Raw genomic sequence first — 20,000 nt, 5'->3', positions numbered from 1 at the left:
CCCAGTTGGTTGAGTGTACAACTCTTGATTTTGGCTCAGGTCATGATCCCAGGGTTGTGTGACTGAGTCCTGCATCAGGCTGAGCATGGAGCTTACTTGGGATTCTCTCTCTCTCTCTCTCTCTCTCTCTCTCTCTCTCTCACCCTCACCCTCACTCTCACTCCCCCTTCTTCCGCCCCTCCCCCCTCTGTGTGCATGTGTTCTCTCTCTCTCTCAAAAAATTGAAAAGCATGAAGAATTCTGTGTTTTACTGATTGGCATGCAAAGCAAAGTCTGAATAGAACTACTACTCGCACAACCTTAGTTGAAAGTTCACTTTTGCCTAGTAAATTTAAGTTCAAATTCTTAATTGGTGGTGGTTTACATATTTAAATTTATTATAAACTTAAAGGTATATCTTTTCTACTCTTATGGATTTAAGAACACAGATAATATTAAAACATACAGCATGGGACAGTTAAAATATTTTAAAAGGAAAATCAGGAGGCAGTTGCTTATGAAATGTCTACTTGTTCAGAAGCCTACAATGAGAGTTATTATAGTCCATTACTACATTTAACTTTATTTCTTGTTACCTAAGGTACTCCCCCCCCCCCAAACTTTGTATCTTACAATAGGAAGTTTATATTAGTCTGGAGAGGCAGCCTTTTCTCTTGATCATTTTCTGGATTAAAATTTTTGATAACTTTCTCTTTTTTAAACAGCTTTACTGCAATATAATTCACACCAATTTAAGTTGTACAGTTCAGTGATTTTTTAGAATATGCACAGAACTGTATAAGTATCACCTCAGTCAGTTTTAGATCAGTCTATCATACTGAAAAGAAACCTCTTATCTCTAAACTATCATTCCCTCAACCCCCCATCCTTCCTATCCCTAGACAACTACTAATCTATTTTCTGTCTGTTTATATTTGCCTGTTTTACTTAGCATGTTTGTAAGGCTCATCTGTATTGTAGCATGTGTCAGTATTTTTATTGCTGAATAATATAATATTACATTGTATCATACCACATTTCACCTATCCATTCAGTAGTTAATAGGCACTTGGATTATTTTCACTTTTTGGCTAGTATGAATAATGATTCTAGGACATGTGTGTACAAATTTTTATGTGGTTGAAAGTTTTCATTTCTCTTGGTACTTAGAAATGGGCTAGTTGGGTTATATGGGAACTCTGTAGACTTTTAAGGAACTGTCAGTCCATTTTCCAAGAGTGGCTGCACCATTTTACATTCCCACCAGCAGTATCTGACGGTTCCAGTTTCTCCATATCCTCAGTAACGCTTATTATTGTTTATCTTTTTTCATTGTTTGGTCATCCTAGTGTGTATAAAGTGGTTATCTCTTTGTGGTTTTGATTTGCATTTCCCTGATGGCTAATAATGTTGAACATCTTTTCATCAGATCCTTTGCCCATTTTTTAAGATTGGCTATTTGTCTTTTTATTGTTGAGTTGGGGTTCTTTAAATATTTTAGATATAAGTCCCTTATCAGATGTATGATTTGCAAAAAATTTCTCCCATTCTGTAGGTTTTATGCTTGCTTGTTAGTATTCTTTGAAGCACAAAAGCTTTTAATTGTGAAGTCCAATTTGTCTGTGATTCATAGGGTTTTGACTAGGGAGCCTACGTGGGTAGGGTATGCAAGAAGAGGAGTTGGCTTGAGGGTGAGATGAATTCAGTTTTGTATATATTTAGGTCCTAGTAGGACAGTTAATTGGAAAAGTTGTTATAGGAGGCAGTTAAATGTGAGGCTGGGCTCATAGAAAAATGTTTTCAGTGGTAATTGAGGTGAATGAGATCATTTAATGTGAAAAGTTCATGGTCTTGGAGAGTATAATGGAGAATATGGAATGAGAGGAGGAATGCCTGGGAAGAAGCTACCAGTTAGGAAGAGAGCCTTGTGAGACTATGATCACAGGCCAGAGGAGGGAGGAAGTTCTTAAGTTGTACCTGTACTGTTCTCTTAGGCACACAGACTCAATTTTTTCATCCCTTTTTAGCTTTCTTATTATCCAGCACATTGTTGTATACTTTCCATGGACATATTTTTCTTATTTGCCCCAATTTCTTTACTTCCTAAGCCAGTAATTCCTAAGTTGGGCATACATCAAAATCAGTTGGCCAGCTTTAATTTTAGTGTCCTATTAGACATGCTGAATAAGGATCACCTGGGGTAATGTCCCAGAATCTGTATTTTAAAACCTCTTAAAGAGTGGTTTGCTCTTCACCAGGCTTGTTTCCTTTTCTCTTGGATCCTAACTAACTTATATTTTCCAGCCCTTCTTGCATTGGGAATGGCCGTATGATTGAGATATGGCCACAGGAAATTAAGCAGAAGTGTTGAGTGTTTCTTCAGCCCTGGCAAATACAAACCTTTCTTGAACAATCCTCTCTTCTCTCTTCTCCTCTCTCCTGCTGGCTGGGTGTTGTCTGCCAAAGCAACTTTGGAAATGATGGGTCCAAGGATGCTGAACTTCTGTCAGCCTGGGTCATCTCCAGCCTCCTCATGCCCACAGCTGATCATTAACATGGATTTTTGGACTTCATGTAAGCATGAAATGAAAATAAACTATTATGTCACACTTTGGGATTTATCTATTATAACATCCATTGTTACCTTAGTCAATATAACTCCTTATCTCATTAACTACAAATTCTGTGTTGGGATCCATTGCCTTTGGTTTGTACTGTTTTGTATCTTAAAACTCATTTATATGGTAAGTTAGTCTTCAGCTGTTGACTTCCAGACCTTATACATTAATATTGTGTTTTTTTGGTAAAAATTTTCATGGAAATGATTATAATGGACATTCTGATTATTTTATTATCTAACAAACATTTGTATGCTCGCTATCTCCTGGTCCTTGATACTAGGGATACAGTTGTGTTTAAAATGTGGTCTTTATCTTCTAGTATGGGATAAAATGGAATTAGATAAGGGTAATTATCTACATGTGCTTTGAGAGCATCAGGGGAGAAACGGCTCATTGAACCCAATAATGGAGTTGGGGGTCCTCAAAGTTATCTTAAGGGAATTTTATTTACCCATGTTCCTTTTGTAATCTTGTGCTCTCTTCTCATTGGTAGATAAGGGCCATACATAGCGTATATAACTTTTAGAGGAGCAAACAATACAAGTCATTTTTGATAGATTTGTGTTACATGTGGGTACTTCATTTGAGTGTGTATTTTTTCTTTTTTTAAAATTTTCTTTAATGTTTATTTACTTAGAGAGAGAGAGAGAGAGACAGAGTGCAGTAGGGGAGGGGCAGAGAGAGGGAGACACAGAATCTGAAGCAGGTTCCAGGCTCTGAACTGTCAGCACATAGCCCATGCAGGGCTTGAACTCATGAATTGTGAGATCATGACCTGAGCAAAAGTCAGATGTTTAACCGAGTGAGTCGCCCAGGTACCCTTTTCTTTTCTTTTTAAAGTCCGTTTAGTTTGAGTTAGACCGAGACCATGTGAATGGGGTAGGGGCAGGGAGAGAGAGCATCCCAAACAGGTTCCACACTGCCAGTGCAGAGCCTGACTTGGGGCTTGAACTCATGAAACAGCGAGATCCTGACCTGAGTCGAAACCAAGAGCCAGCCACTTAACCTTAGACTGAGCTGCCCAGGTGCCCTATGTGCATATACTTTTTCTTAATCTCTACACACCAGGAAAGTATAGAATACTTAATTTAAGAGAACTGCAACTCTTAGTCTTGGTGCAGATTATATTGTTAAACTTTTCCTGCAGTTAACTAAAGTTGGGTTTCTTTGTTGTTTTTTGCTTTGTTTTGTTCTTAAAGAAATAATATGTGTTGTTGTCTTTTCCTTTTGAGGGAACTTTCTGATTAGAAATGGTGAAAGTCAGAAAGGACCTACTTACTATGAGTGTTCTATCTTATTAGTGTAAGTTAGGAAGAAGACAGATAATTCAACCAGGACTTTGGGGGAAGGAGGGAGGGATGGGGGAGAGAGAGAGAGAGAGAGAGGGAGAAAATAGGTAAACAAGAGCCTTCTATATTGACTAGTTCTCTGAATGGTGAGAGGCTTCCTCCAGTTTTTGAAAGCTTACATGCTGGCAGTGTGTAGTTCCAAAGTGTTACCCTGGGTCATGCCAAAGGGTGAGAAGAGTGTCTCTGGGAGAACTAAAAACAGGTAGGCAAGTGATGACCACAACCTGAAGAAAAGGAATTGAACTTGAGGGTTAAAAACAGTTGCCTTTTAAGGGATGTAAAAGCAAACTGCAGCATCCGGAGTGAGCAGTGGAGTTGAGATCAGATGAATAGATCACATTAGCAAGTGTAGTATTTGTCAGGTAGATCCAACAAGTCGCCTCATCCAGAGTACAGGTTAGCAACTGGCATGTCTGTTAGAGCTTGAATGATTCCTACAGAGAAGATGTCTGAAATCAAGGGACTTCAGTAGATGAACCCAAAGGGCTATAACCTTTCAGACTTTCTCATTTGATACTGTAGCAGGGAGAAGGAACCTTGTTGGAGTATTTCCCAATTTAGAAACTTGTCAAGAGGTGTAAATGAATACAGTATAGATGTACTATAGAAATGTTCTGGAAGATTGTATACATGTTAAATAATGGTTAATCCACTCATTTAACAGTTTGCAATTTTTCAAGGTGCCTGGGTTGATTCAATGGCTGACTCTTGATTTTGGCTCAGGTCATGATCTCATGGTTCTTGGGTTCAGACCCCACTTTGGCCTCTGTGCTGGTAGTGTGGAGTCTGCTTGGGATTCTCTGTTTCTGTCTCTCTCACTCTGTTGCTGCCCCTCCCTTGCTCACACACACATTCTCTCTCTCAAAATAAACATTAAAAAATTGTTTAAAAAAGAGCAGCTTTTCTATTTTAATGAAAGTTATGGTAAATTACTTTAAATATAGAGTCTGTTAATAAAACAAATTATTCTTCAGTTTATATTTTACCATAAAGCTGAAATTGTATATACCACCTTCACTTAAGTTTAGATATACTGACTGTTCAACTACTCTAGATGGCCAGTAACATATGGATTATTTTGGATGTCCTGCTGCATTTTTGGTTTTAGAAACTCCTTTGTTTTGGCTATTGAATTACTGCTTTTCAGATGTCACTAATCAACCTGGTTTTTCTTTTCCTTACTAGCAATTTCTACTTTCTAAGACTTCTATTAGACTATAAGATTCTATTATGAAGTCAAATGAACTTTTTACCTGCTCGCCTTATAGTTTCTTTAGCATCTTGTAGCCACAGTTTTGAACATAGGATTTCTCTTCTCTGACTACAGCTTCTTCTTTGTTGGTTGTCCTTCTTCCTCACCCACAGTTAACCTGAGCTTTCCTGTATTGGAACCTACTTTACCTAGTCTGCTAGGTTTGATTTGGCTACAAACTGGCCTTGTGAGAAGCTTTGACCTCCTGGTTTGAGCAGGACTGGTTAGGGTAGTGTTTTCTGAAGCATGGGAAAACTTTTACTACTGGTGTTTTTCTTGAGATTTATTGTGAGTGACCTATCTACTTTGATTACCAGATGTTGGCTGATATTTCCTTGGTTCCAATCCAGACTCATGAGCATAGCCTGGTATCCTACTTCATTCTCATTTTCCTCTGTCCTGTTCGGGAATCTCCCAGCTCACAACATTGCAGCCTTTCATGATAGCTGTTCTGTAGGTGTCATTTTGTCTCCTTCCACACCCTTCTCTGTTCCCTTCAACTATCACCTTAATCCTACCCATCTTGCTGCTTTCATTTCTGCTTTTCTACCTCTGCCTCCTTTTCTTTTAATCCTTTTTGACCCAGCCTCTTGAACCTCAGCTCCTAACTTACACACAGTCTCTTCCTCTTCATCTTTCTTCTGCCTTTTACAACTTGTCCATTTTCCCCACTTCCACATCCTTCTCAGGCTGGATCCTTTCCTCAGCAAGCCTTGTTTCTCAGCGTGGGAACTTTCCCTGAGGCAGTTCCTTCCCTTAGTGCAGTTATGTCAGTCTTACATCCTATCCTCTAGATTTTATACTCCTGTCTTAGCTCCAGTGTTACCCTTTTACCTTATAGCTCCATTCTTCCCTGCAGCTTTGTCAGGCAAGAGAAGCAAAGGACTTTAAGAAAAATGTTAAGTAAATAATAGTGGATGTCACCATACATGGGTATGGCAAACAGTTATGATCTTAATTGAATGTCTGAAATGGTAGACCACTGCTTTTAATTCTGGCTCATTAATTTATCACCTCTGTGACCTTGGGCCAGTTATTTCACTTGAATTTGAGCTTTCTCACCTAAAATGGGAGATAATAGTGTCTATCTCACGGAGTTACTAAATTAAGATAAGAGTGTATAAAAACTCTAATACATAATATTCACTAAATGGTAGCTACTTTTGTACTGAAAATGACTTTGGTTTGAGTGATCTGGGCAGCTCTACATTTGTCTTATTTTGTGACTTTGGGCAAAGAAACTAAATCTGAGCCTGAGGTTGGTTGGTTTTAATATCTTTTTTTTTTGAGATACAATTGACATACCATAAAATATAATACCCATTTAAAATATAGCCATTTAAAATATACAGAGCAGTGTTGTTGTTTTTCTCTCTTTATTTTAAAGTGAATTCACGGAGTTGTGTCACCATCACTATAGTCTAATTTTTTAAAACATTTTTCTTGCCTCAGAAAGAAGCCCCGTACCCAGCAGTCACCCCATTCCTCCTAAATCCCCACCTATCCTCTTCTCCCACCCTGCCTTTCCCTTAGCCTTAGGCAACCACTACCCTCCTTTCTGTTTCTATGCATTTGCTTACTGTGGACACTTGATATAAATAGGTCATAAAGTAGGTAATCTGTTATGATTGGCTTCTTTCACTTATAAAGTTTTTGAGTTCATTGATACTGTAGCATGTATCAGAAGTTCATTTCTTTTTACTGCTGTATTGGGTTGTTTCTACTTTCTGAATGAAGTAAAATGGGCATGGCGGTATCTTCATTGAATTGTGAGAATTGTGGCTATGTTGATAAGAGTATGTAGTATGTAGTAGTTGCTCAATAAAGGATCACTTAGGCAAACAATTTAAATTGTATTCCATTGACTTTCTCAGTCAACTAATTGATTACTTCTACTATATATATTCTCTTGTTTTAGTTCTGGGACCACTGAAAATTGGTGATGAAAGTAAGGAAACCCAAGTTGAATATATTCCAGTTTTCTGATATCTAACTTCAGTTGCACTTTCAAAGCTGCTTAATCCTTATGATTTCTTTTCTGTAGCCATTAATCTTCATTTCTGTCTTCTCCATTTTAACATGTAGTTGTGCCTCCTAATTTACTAAGAAAAGAGAAGTCTACCTAACTAACCATGTAAGCTTTCTTATGGATCTCCTTCCTTGCTTTCTTATGGATCTCCTTCCTTATTGCAGATCCTTAATTTCTACACTTAGCTTTTTTCCTCTATTTTCTTTTTCGTATTTTGGCTGAAAGAAATGAATACACATTTTTCTTTCTCAGAGCATTTTTCTGCTGTAATCCTATTCAGATCCTCATCTGAGATTTAAATGTATTATTTCTTATTTTTCCTGTTTTTGCACTTCTCTCCCTGCTCCCACACATTGCTGTATATTGGTGTCTGGATGGACACTACCTATTAATCAAGCTTCTAATACTCAGATTGTGCAAAACCAGATAAGCAACACTCCTTGCAAAATTCAGCCTTCAGAAGTCATACTTGTGTTTGGGTATGCCATATATTACAATATAACTTAAAATATTGCTTACTTCATTGTAAAGCAGTAAGTTAAGGTCATTTGAGTTGAGTTTTTTTGATTACAATAGTGAAACATTTTCCTTTTCATTGTCCTATGTTAAGGTTAAGTATATGTAATATTTTAGAAAATGTATCCTTTTATTATTATCCCTAGAGACAGAAATCTGACCTACCCTACAGGTAGTCTTCTCTTAACCACATTGATTGTAAAATGTGCTGAGTTTGTATAATTGTCATTGGTTCCACATTCCTGTGTCCCTAAGCACCCTGCCAGAAAATCTTCCTTTTTACCCAATTCAGTTCTCTGCAGCTATAATTCAGTCAGTTCTTTTCTTTTCTTTTTTTTTTAATTTTTTTAGCATTTATTCAGTTTTGAGAGACAGAATGAGTGGGGAAGGGGCAGAGAGAGAGGGAGACACAGAATCTGAAACAGGCTCTGAGCCATCAGCACAGAGCCTGATGTGAGGCTGGAACCCACAAACTGTGAGATCATGACCTGAGCTGAAGTCGGACGCTTAACCAACTGAGCCACCCAGGCGCCCCGTCAGTCAGTCATTTTCTGTTCTATTGTCTACAGTAAGGATTCCGTGTGGTTGATCAACCTTTCAAGTTGGATTCAAGGAACTAGCAATTGTTTAGACCAATGGCTACTTTTTTAAAGCAGTTTTTAAGGTGTAATTTACATACTGTAAAATTAGTCTGTTTTAAGAGTACAGTTCAGTTCTTTTAGTAAATTAAAAGAATTTTTGCACTCAGTACCACAATCCAGTTTTAGAACATTTCTTTCACCCAAAAAGATACTTATTTTGGAAAACCTCAGTTCTCCTCCTAGTGTTGCTCCCTTATTCTCATACTATTACCATACTTGTCACACTAATGAAACCAGATGGGTGTCCTACAGTTCAACTCAGTTTTGACACTGTTGACTTGGAGATAGCATCAGATCCCATAGTTTAAGGACTTAGTTCTACAGGACTCCAGGTGCAAGTCCAGGTTATCACCTGTGCTTCTGACTGACTGACTGACTATAAATTGGAAGTTCCCAAATAATTTGCTAGAGTGGCTCACAGAACTCAAACATTTTACTAGCTAGATTACTGGTTTATTACAAAAGGATATAACTAAGGAATAGCCAGATGGAAGAGATGCATAGGGCAAGGTATATGGGAAGGGGCATGGAGCCCCTATGCTTTCTGGGTATGCCACACTCCCCAAATCTTAATGTGTTCACCAACCTAGAAGCTCTCTGAACCCCATCCTTTTGGCTTTTAATTGAGGCTTTATTACATGGGCGCAGTTGAATGAATCATTGATGGATGAATTTTCAGCCCCTCTCCCCTCCCTAAAAGTCAGGAGTAGGGGTAGGGATGAGGGTGGGACTGAAAGTTACAACCCTGTGATCACCTTGGTTGGTTATCTTTAGGCAGTTTCCAAAAGTCTTTTAACATAACAAAGATACCTCACAGCACTGAAAATTCCAAAGATTTAGGAAGTTTTTTAGAAGAGTTTGTGAAGGATTAGTATTGTTTCTAATTTAAATATTTGATAGAATTCAGTCATGAAGCTGCGTAGGCAAGAACTATTCTTTGTGATAAGCTCTTAAATTTAATTAATTCAGTCTTCACTTGTGGGTCTGTCAGACTTTTATTTTCTTTTTAGTTTTGATTGTGTTTTTTTTTTTTTCAGGGAATTTGTTCATTTTATCTAATTTGTTGGCATAAAGTTGTTCATAGTATTTCTTTATAAAATTTTTAATTTTTCTGAGGTTGATAGTGTTGTATCCCTTTTCATTCCTAATTTTGGTTATTTGTCTTCATTCTTTTTTTACTGGTCAGCCTAGCTAAAGGTTTTATTTTGTTGGTCTTTGAAAGAACCAATTTTTTATTTTGATTTTTCTCTTTTCTGTGGTATTGGTTTTCCCTCTAATGTTTATAATTTCTTCTCTTTGTTTTGGGTTTGGTTTGCCTTTTTTTAAATTTGTTAAGATGACAGCTTACTTGTGTTATTTCTAATATTGCTGTGTGCAGCTATAAACTTCCCTTTAATAACTGTATCCTAGAAGTTTTGATATATTTTTTATTAAAAAGTTTTTTAATGTTTATTTTTGAGAGAGACAGAGAGACAGAGAGAGAGACAGAGACAACATGAGTTGGGGAGGGGCAGAGAGAGGGAGACACAGTATCTGAAGCAGGCCCCAGGCTCTGAGCTGTCAGCCTGTCTTGGGGCTCAAACTCATGAGCTGTGAGATCAAGACCTGAGCCACCCAGGTGTCCCTGTTTTTTGTTTTCATTCAGCTTAGAATATATTCTAAATTCTTTTGAGGTTTTGTCTTTGACTCATAGGTTATTTAGAAGTGTCTCGTTTAATATCCAGACATTTATGGATTTTCCAGTTTCTTTTTTTTCCCCTAATTCCATTGTGATTGAGGAATATTTTTTGTATTCTTGTATCATTTAATTTCTTTTCTTTTTTCTCCCCACATTTTTCTAGCAATTTATTTAACTCAAGAAATCCAACATTATTTGAATTATAGTCCATACCAGAATGAGTATATTTTATATATATGTATGTATATTTTATTATTGAAGTATAATTGACGTTTCAGGTATAAAACGTTGTGATTTAACGATTCTTTACATAACTTAGTGCTCACCACGTTAAGTGTGGTCACCATCTTTCACTGTACATTATTACAATGTTATCGGCTATTTTCCCTATGCTGCATGTTTCATCTCTGTGACTTATTTCTTTTATAATTGGAAGTCTGTACCTCTTAATCCTTTTCACCTATTTGCCCATTCCCCACATTCCCTTTCACTTTGGCATCCACCAGTTCTCTGTATTCATGAGTCTGTTTCTCTTTTTTTGTTTGAGATTCCACATGTAATGAAATCATATAGTATTTGTCTTTCTCTGTCCGACTTATTTCACTTGGCATAACACACTGTAGATTCATCCATGTTGTCACAAATGACAAGATCTTACTCTTTATGGCTGGGTAATATTCCATTTTGTATATATGCCACATCTTTATCCATTGGACACTTAGGTTACTTTCTATATTTTGGTTATTGTAAATAATGTAGTAATAAAAACAGGGGTGTATTTGTCTTTTCAGGTTAGTGTTTTCATTTTAAGGGGGATAAATACCCAGTAATGGAATTACTGATCCTGTGGTATTTTTGTTTTAATTTTTTGAGGAATCTCCATCCTCTCTTTCACAGTGGGAGCACCAGTTTACATTTCTATCAATAACGCACAAGGGTTCCATTTTTCCCACATCCTTGCCAAAGTTGGTTATTTCTTGTCCTTTTGTCTTTTTAAATGTTTGTTTATTTGTGTGGGGGGTGGAGGGAGAGAAAAAGAGCGCGAGCGAGAGAGCACATGCAAGTGGGGGAGGAGAAGGGAGGGAGCAGAGGATCCTAAGTGGGCTCCATGCTGACAGCAGAGTGCCCCATGTGGGGCTCAGACCTGGGAACTGTGAGATCAGGACCTGAGTCGAAGTCAGAAGCTTAACCAACTGAGCCACCCTGGTGCAACCCTTATCTTTTTGATACTAGCCTTTTCTGATGAGATGCCTCATTGTGGTTTTGATTTTCATTTCGGTTTTTTAAATTTGAGACTTGTTTTATGGACCTAGCACATGGTGTATCAAAAAAGAATGTTCTGTGCATGCTTGAGAAGAATGTGAATTCTGCTGTTGCTGGGTAGAGCCTTCCACATGTATCTGTGAGGTCAAGTTGGTTAATAGTGTGTAAATTCAGTATTCTTGCTGATTTCCTGTTGTTCTATTGTTTAATTGCCTATTTCTTCCTTTGTATCTTTCATTTTTTGCTTCCCTTATTTTGGGTTGTTCTGTTAGGTGAATGTGTTTACATTTACTGTGTCTTCCTGTTAAATTGAAGCTTTTAATATTATAAAATACCCTTCTTTGGGGAAAAAAAGCCCTCTTTGTCTTAAGTAACTTTAAAAAAATTTTTTTTAACTTAAAGTGTATTTTGTCAGATATTTTTGAGCTACTCCAGTTCTGACTAACATCAGAACATGTTTGCATGTTATATCTTTTTCCATCCTTTTAATCTATTTGTGCCTTTGAATCTAAAATGTCTCTTGTAGATGGCATATAATTGGGTATTGCTATTTTTTTTTTAAAATGTTTTATTTATTTCTAGGAGAGAGAGAGACAGCGTGAGCAGGGGGAGGGTCAGAGAGAGAGGGAGTCACAGACTGAAACAGGCTCCAGGCTCCGAGCTGGCAGTCAGCACAGAGCCCGACGCGGGGCCCGAACCCACGGACTACGAAATCATGACCGAAGTGAAAGTCGGACGCTTAACCGTCTAAGCCACCCAGGTGCCCCTGGGTATTGCTATTTTTAACTAGTCCAAGAAAAATATGTCTTTTTAATGGACTCTTTAATCTTTTTCTATTTGGTATTATTTTTGAATGGTTGGGTTGCCTCTCCCATTTTGCTTTTTGGTTTTTGTATACCTCATGTATTTTTTGTTTCTCTTGTATCACCTTTTGTAATTTCTTTTTAGCATTTAAATTTTATGCCTTTTTAAAATTATACTGTCCTTTTTTTCCAATACTTTTTTTTAAAAAACCTCCTTATTTTAAAATTTACATCCAGGAGTGCCTGGGTGGCTTAATCGGTTAAGCGCCCGACTTTCGCTTAGGTCATGATCTCGCGGTTCGTGGGTTCGAGCCCCGCGTCGGGCTCTGTGCTGCCTGCCAGCTCAGAGCCTGGAGCTTATTTCAGAGTGTGTGACTCCCTCTCTCTCTGACCCTCCCCTGCTCACTCTGTCTCTCTCTCTCTCCTAGAAATAAATAAAACATTAAAAAAAAATTTAAAATTTACATCCAAGTTAGCATATAGTGCAATAATGATTTTATACTTTTCTAGTGTTTGTTTTAAGGATTACAGCATTACTTAGAACTTATCACAGTCTACTTCAGATTAATACTAATAATGCTTAGTATATATTAAGCTTATTTATATAATAAGGTGGACAATACAGTGTTTTAATTATTGCTTTAAACAATGTATGTGTCTTTTATGTTTTCATTATTTTTTAACAATGTATGTCTTTTAGGTTTAAAAAAATGTTTTTAATGTTTATTTATTTTTGAGACAGAGAGACAGATCATGAGCAGGGGAGGGACAGAGAGAGGAGGGGGGAGACACAGAATCTGAACCAGGCTCCAGGCTCTGAGCTGCCAACACAGAGCCTGACACAGGGCTTGAACCCACAGACCATGAGATCATGCCCTGAGCCTAAGTCGGGCGCTCAAAAAAAAGTTGTTTTTTTTTTTTAAATGTTTGTTTATTTTCGAGAGACGAGACAGAATGTGAGTGGGCGAGGGGCAGAGAGGGAGGCATAGAATCAGTGGCAGGCTCCAGGCTCTGAGCTGTCAGCACAGAGCCAGACAGGGTTTGAACTCACAAGCTGTGAGATCATGACCTGAGCCAAAGTTGGACAGTTAACTGACTGAGCCATCCAAGCACCCCAACAATGTATGTCTTTTAAAGAAGAGAAGAAAAGAGTAAAATATTTATAGTCTTTTGTAAATGTGTTTTACACATTGTGTTTACCATTTCTGATCTCTGTTACTTCTTGTGGATTTGAGTTACCTTCTGGCATCATCACTTCTTCCTCCAGTGTAGCTTCATTCTGTCTTTTTGTGTTATTGTCAGAGATATTACATCTTTATATGTTATAAGCCTAACAGTACAATTTTATAATTGTTTTGTACAGTTTTTAAATCAAAAGAAGAGTAAAACATTTACTTTTAATGTATTTATAGCTATTTTTACTTTACCTGTAATCATCTTTGCCAGTGTTTATTTTTTCATATGGATTCCAAGTTACTATCTGTCATCATTTCCTTTCATCCTGAATAACTTCCTTTAGTATTTGGCTTACATCTGTATCTTTCAAAGAATACATGTTCGTATTAGTGAGCCCCTCTCCCATCTTGTCAGTTGGAGATTTATGAGCCTTATCTTAAACACTGGTATTAGTTGAGTGAGGATTGAGAAGGGTTGGCAGGAGATGCGGCTGGAGGGGGGAAGTATGTAGGGGTCAATTCCTGGAGTATCTTGTGTTCTAAACTATGGCACTTGAACCTTATAGCTGTGGGGAGCAACCATTGGAAGATTTTATATAGAATTCTCATGTCTAACTTGAGCCTTGAGGAAAGGACTTTCCAAAGACTGGATTCTGAATACTTGTTTAGAGATGGCAGTGACAAACTGTGGGTTCTGAGAGGAAGGTAAATTTGCCTTTTTCTCTGGGATTCCTTCTTCGTTCTTTTGAGCAATTAAATGTTGTTTATATCCAAGTGGATACTTCTTGCAGTCATAAAATATTTGTGGATTTGTGACAGAGTGATACATAGTTTGTAGAGTGGGAACCATGGGAACAGTCTGTGAAATTTGTGAAAACCACTGTTACAGGATGAGCCGATTGCTTACCTTTTGTGTATATGGAATGGAGTGTGTATTGAAACATAGAAACGTCTTGGGGGAGCTGACCTTTATTTTTCTCTTTTTATTCTTAAAGCTGGGTACACCAAAGCTGTACCTTTTAGTAGTTTTGACATGACAGGGAAGTGTTTGATCTTTTTCTTATTTGGTGTACACACACACACACACACACACACACACACACAATTACTAGTTTTCTTTTATATAGTACTTGTTAGGAAAAATTAAGGAGCAGAAAGTTTATTCTAGGTTTTTGCTACCAATTAATTTCAGAAGTATAAAATGGAAGGAAAACTAAGTCCTCTTCTCCAGTCTTGTCAGATTCTATTGTAAACTATCCTTGTGATTGTCAGTGTCTCAATTTGTTTTCACCTTTGAATAACTTGTGCAGGAGAGAGCCTTATTTCTGGACTACTCTCACTGATTGCCTTGTGTCTGGACTACTGTCACTTATTGAATGCAGGAGTTCTTTTTCTCCTTACTTATAAAATTAATAAACTCTACACTTTTCAACTATGAAAACACAATGTTTTCATTTAACTGATGGAAGTTAGTTAGTCTTGAGCTTATAATTTCCCAAAGAATAAGGACCACAATTTTGCCCAGCACCAATCACATAACAAGGAGTTTAGGCATATGTCACAGGCTTTCTACTAATATCGGTGGGAATGCAGGAAATTGGCCCCATTATACTGTTTTATTTCCCTATAGCACTTTCTGAAATAATTCTGTTTATTTGTTTACACGTTTATGGTCAGTCTTTCTCTACTGGAATGCAAGCTTGTAGAGGGTAAGAACCATATCTGTCTGTTATTTAGTGTCGTATCCCATCACCTAATAGTAATGCTTTGCATATGGTGGACAGTCGGATAATTGCTGGTTGAATAATAAATTCTGATTAGGTGTATCAGAAATGGGATGCTGGTACCTACTATATTTTTAAAGAGAAGCATCTCTAGTTGTTTTGAAGTGCATTCCCAAGGTTCAGAAACACTGGTATCTTCTTTCTCTGATGTGCAGTAATGTGCAGAAGATACATATGTATCTTTACTAAAAGATCACTGTTACAGGCTTTCTTCACTCTTGAAATTGGAAACCTGTGACTGGGTTCCCTAGAAGGAAGAATTTAGTTCAGAACTATTCTCCAAGTATTGTTTTGCAGGTAAGACTCAGAATGGACAATTGCTTTCCATCATCTAACAATTAAGTTTAGGAGGGTTAGAAGATAGAGCTAAAATGATATTTATTCCTTTTTTTAAAAGCAGGAAAAGAAGGGGCACTTGGGTGACTCAGTTAAGTGTCTGACTTTTGGTTTTGGCTCAGGTCATGATCTCATGGTTTGTGAGATCAAGCCCTGCCTCAGACTCTGCCCTGACAGCACTGAGCCTGATTGAGATTCTCTCTCCCTTTCTCTCTCTGCCCTTCCTCTGCTTGCATGCGTGTGCACCCACTCTTTCTGTCTCTCTCTCTCAAAATAAAATAAGCAAACATTAAATAAAGGCAAGGACTGGCTTCCTAGATGATTTTCCTTTAAAACAGTTGTTCTCAGGTGGCTTAGTCGGTTAAGCATCCAACTTTCGCTTAGGTCATGATCTCGCAGTTCGTGGGTTTGAGCCCCGCGTCGGGCTCTGTGCTGACTGCCAGCTCAGAGCCTGGAGCCTGCTTCAGATTCTGTGTCTCCCTTTCTCTCTGACCCTCCCCTGCTCACGCTGTCTCTTCCTCTCTCTCCTAGAAATAAATAAAACATTAAAAAAATTAAAAAAATAAACAGTTGTTCTCAGTAGGAGGGATAGGTGTATTTTACAATGGCTAGAGACAGTTTTGTCAGGGCAGGGGGAAAGGATACTACTGGCATCTTTTGGATAGAGGCCAGGGTACTGCTAAATGTCCAACAGGACATCCAGCCCAAACAGTGAATCGTCTGTTCTGAAATGTCATTGCAGAGATTGAGAAGCTGTTCTTTAAACACGCTGCTTGGAGAAAGCATTGGTAGTTACCTTGGAGTTTGGCAGTTAGGGGGTCCGTGGAGCCTGTGTGTGTGTACATCCACACATACACACCAGGTTTTGGCCCTGAGTAAAACTGAATATCTTGTGTAGAAAAGTCTATATATAGGTGCGGAATTGGCTTTTATACACTCAGGAGTTTGATTGTAACTAACCTTGTGCTAGTTGGGGAGTTTCCTAAGACCACTATCATGTTCAGTAATTTGCTGGAAGGACTCTAAGAACTCAGCAAAGCTTTTATATTCATGGTTATGGTTTATTACAGTGAAAGGATATAAATTAAAACCAGGAATGCGTAAAGGCCTGCAGAGCAGAGTCTAGGTGAGTGCCAGATAGGATCTCCTGGTTGTTCTCTCCCAGTGGAGTCATGTGGACAGTGCTTATTACTTCCCCCAGCAACAATGTATGGCAGCTTACATGGAGTATTACCAATTAGAGTGTTGCCACCCTGCCTGAGCTTTGGGGTCCAGGGTTTTTATTGGGGGGCCAGTCATGTAGTCTTTAGCCCCTTGAGAAGTCAGGCTGATACTGCATGGCGTAAACCCTTCACCATGAATCACATTATTAGAGTGTTTGTTGTGGCCCATGTTCCCCAGGTAAACAGAGACACTTTTGCCAAACAGGACATTCCAAGGGCTTAGAGGTTACCTTCTAGAAGCTGGGGAAAGGCCAAAGCTTGCTTTTTTTTTTTTTTTTTTTTTTGCAAGGTTAAGCCTTTACTGCACACTTTGGGCGTGCTGGTTTTTTTCTTCATTTGGAAACAGCTATCTGGGTGATTCTTAGGGGGCTAGTTTAGGATGTTTTGTTATTGATCAGTAGTTTATATCTAGATCTTATATCTTAGAGACCTGTTGGTACATATAAATCTGTGGTTCTCAAAGTGTGCTTCATGAACTTCTGGGAGTCCCTGAGATCAAAACTGTTCTCATAGTAACAGTAAAATATTCTATGCCCCTCTTACTTTGTTAACGTTTGCACTAATGGTACAAAAGTCATGGTGAGTAAAACTGCTGATAACTGTTTTAGGAATCTCACCAGTGACACCAAATTGTCTAATAGTCTATATCCTTTACTGCCATACACTCAGAGTTTAAAAAAAAAAAGGGGGGGGGCTCATTTCCCTTAATGTGTTTAAATATAAATTAATTTTATTATGGTTGACTCTTGAGCATCTGTATGGTAAAATGGGTATGTACTGCACAGGAAAAGTACTTTGGGGATGGAATTGCCAGCTGAACTAGGCATTTTCTATGAAATAAATCCCTTTTTACTTGAAAGAGAAACTGACAGACTGTGGTTATTCAGACTTGGATATCTGGCAAATATTTTCTTGAAAAGGAACAAAGGAAACTTGTCATTTCAAGGACATCAGCTGTCAATATTTGTTACTATTAATAAAAATTTGAGCTTTCCAGAAAGAAATCAGATTTTCAGAAAATCTGTATTTTTCACCTTGAGCTTATTAGCAGCTTCACAGTACTTAAAAGACTTCCGATAGTATTAGTAGTGATATTAATAAAGGTGATTTTTTGAAACTGTAGATAATGAAATGTCAAGGGTTGGAAGACCTGAATAATTCCATGAACAACTATTTTCTTTTCTTTTTAATGTTTTATTTATTAATGAGAGAGAGAGAGAGAGAGAGAGACAGCGTGAGCAGGGGAGGGTCAGAGAGAGAGGGAGACAAAGAATCCGAAGCAGCCTCCAGGCCCTGAGCTAGCTGTCAGCACAGAGTCTGACGCGGGGCTCCAACCCATGAACCTTGAGATCATGACCTGAGCCGAAGTCGGATGCTTAACCAACTGAGCCACCCAGGGGCCCCCAGCAATTTTCTTAAGTACTGATTTGTTATGTTACAGAAACACTTATGGGTCAAAGATACATTCGAAGTGTATGGATTTCAGTGTGAAAAGTATGAAAAGCTTGTTGATAATAGTTTTATATTTCACATTGCATCTAGCCTTTAATAGATCCTACTTGAGAAATTTTGATGTAAAATCAAAGAAAGATATCCACAATTACCTGAAAAGGCTTTTAAAATATGCTACCATTTTTCTGTCTAGTTACAAGTACAGATTTTCTTCATATATTTGAATCAGGATAATTTATCATGGACTGAACATAGAGCAGATGAGATTCCAGCTATTTTCTATTAAGCTAGACCTTAAAGTGATTTGTAAAAATGTACAACAGTGCCACTTTTCCCACTGATTTTTAGAACTTTCATACAGTTACTTATATTGATATGTAATGTACTTTCATACAGTTACTTATATTGATATGTAATGTATTAAGTGAATTCAAATAAATATTTGAACAATTTCTCAGTTTTAATTTTGAGTATAGGAGACATCAACATAAATAGCCTTCACAAACAAAACTCTTTAGGGTCTTCAGTAATTTGAAAGTGTGAAGGAATCTTGAGGCCAAAAATTTTTTTGAACACATGACTCCCTGAGATTCATCCCATAGATACTGTTGAACCTAAGTTTGTGTCTCTTGTAAAGTTAGGCTACTACCAGCTAGAAGATTTAAATTCCTTGGGCTTTGATGGAAAATTCTGGCTTTTTATTTCGACCTGAGTATATTTTTAATCTGTAAAATACTTAGAATCTATCATGGTTAGATTCTGATTTCATGTGGCTAAAAAACTATAATTTCTAGATCAGATGAGTAGAGAATTTTATCTGGAAGAATGACAAAAAGAATTACAGGAAATGGTAAATAAACTATTTTCTGGAAGTTTCTAGGCAAATGATTATAGAAAAAGTATTGTATTAGAGTCTTAGAGAAACAAGATAAGGTTGAGCAAACACTTTATATATGAGATTGCATACTCATGAAAAGCGGTTATGATAGGATCATTTAATTATCGACGTACACTATAGTTTTATCTAACCATAAAGAAATAATAGGTTTTCTGTTTCTGTAAACACTAAAAATAAGCTCTGTGGGTTGAGTGAATTGTTGGTAGATTACTATGGAAGTTGTTTCAGACAACATTTGGGAGAACCTTACTGAAAATTAATTTAGAGGAAAAGAAACTTTCCATAGATTTTCTTTTTTTTAGTCTATACATTAATCAGGAATACCTTGATTTAGAATCCTAGTTTTGGTTAAACCTTTGTAGAGGGTAAGTTTGGCTTGTTTAGGTAGGACTTTTGAGAAATATCTGTGAAGTCTGTGAATAAGTGCAATGTGGTGTGCAAAGCTTTAGAAGAAATCAGGAAGGAATATTTGTCAGGGGGCAAGTTAAAAAACTTATAGGCAATGATTTTCCTCCCTATATATGAATATTTTTGTTAAGCTGTATTTGTAAATATAATTTTTTATATGTAGTACTTTAGTCCATCATGGGTTTATGACCCCTAGTCATTTTATAGCCGGGATTGAGAACTAGAGTATTAGGAAAAGAATAATTTTTTTCTCTCAAATCCTAATATAAATAATGCTTAGTGTTGATATTTATATACTTAAATGCTTTTCACTAGTTAAATGTGAGGAAGTTCTGTCTTTAAAAAAAATCTTGCCTTGGGGGCTACTGGTTGGCTCAGTCGGTTAAGTGTCCAACCTTTGATTTTGGCTCAGGTCATGTATCACGGTTGGTTGCAGGATCAAACTCCACTTTAGGCTCTGCTTGAGATTCCTTTCTTCCCAGCCACCCCCCCCCCCCCCCCCCCCGCCCCTAATTTCCCTCTGCCCTCTCTGCCCTTACCCTGCTTGTGCACTCTCTTTCTCTTTCAAAAAAAAAAAAAGGAAATAGCACACA

General features: G+C 37.5%; 2 protein-coding genes across 2 annotated transcripts in view; one reads left to right on the top strand and one right to left on the bottom strand.

Moving 5' to 3' along the window:
* Positions 1-2,514, bottom strand: part of LOC120238461 (translation initiation factor IF-2-like) — a 21,474-nt gene extending 18,960 nt beyond the window's left edge. The window contains exon 1 of the mRNA XM_039242186.1: positions 2,380-2,514. Coding sequence (XP_039098117.1) covers positions 2,380-2,514 — 135 coding nt within the window. The remainder of the gene's footprint in view (positions 1-2,379) is intronic.
* Positions 1-20,000, top strand: part of ANKRD28 (ankyrin repeat domain 28) — a 206,487-nt gene that overhangs the window by 7,559 nt on the left and 178,928 nt on the right. The window lies entirely within an intron of this gene.

This window comes from Hyaena hyaena, unplaced genomic scaffold (assembly GCF_003009895.1).
Source record: "Hyaena hyaena isolate Hyena2069 unplaced genomic scaffold, ASM300989v1 scaffold_210, whole genome shotgun sequence".
Lineage (NCBI taxonomy): Eukaryota > Metazoa > Chordata > Mammalia > Carnivora > Hyaenidae > Hyaena > Hyaena hyaena.
This window is presented reverse-complemented; position numbering and strand designations above follow the sequence as displayed.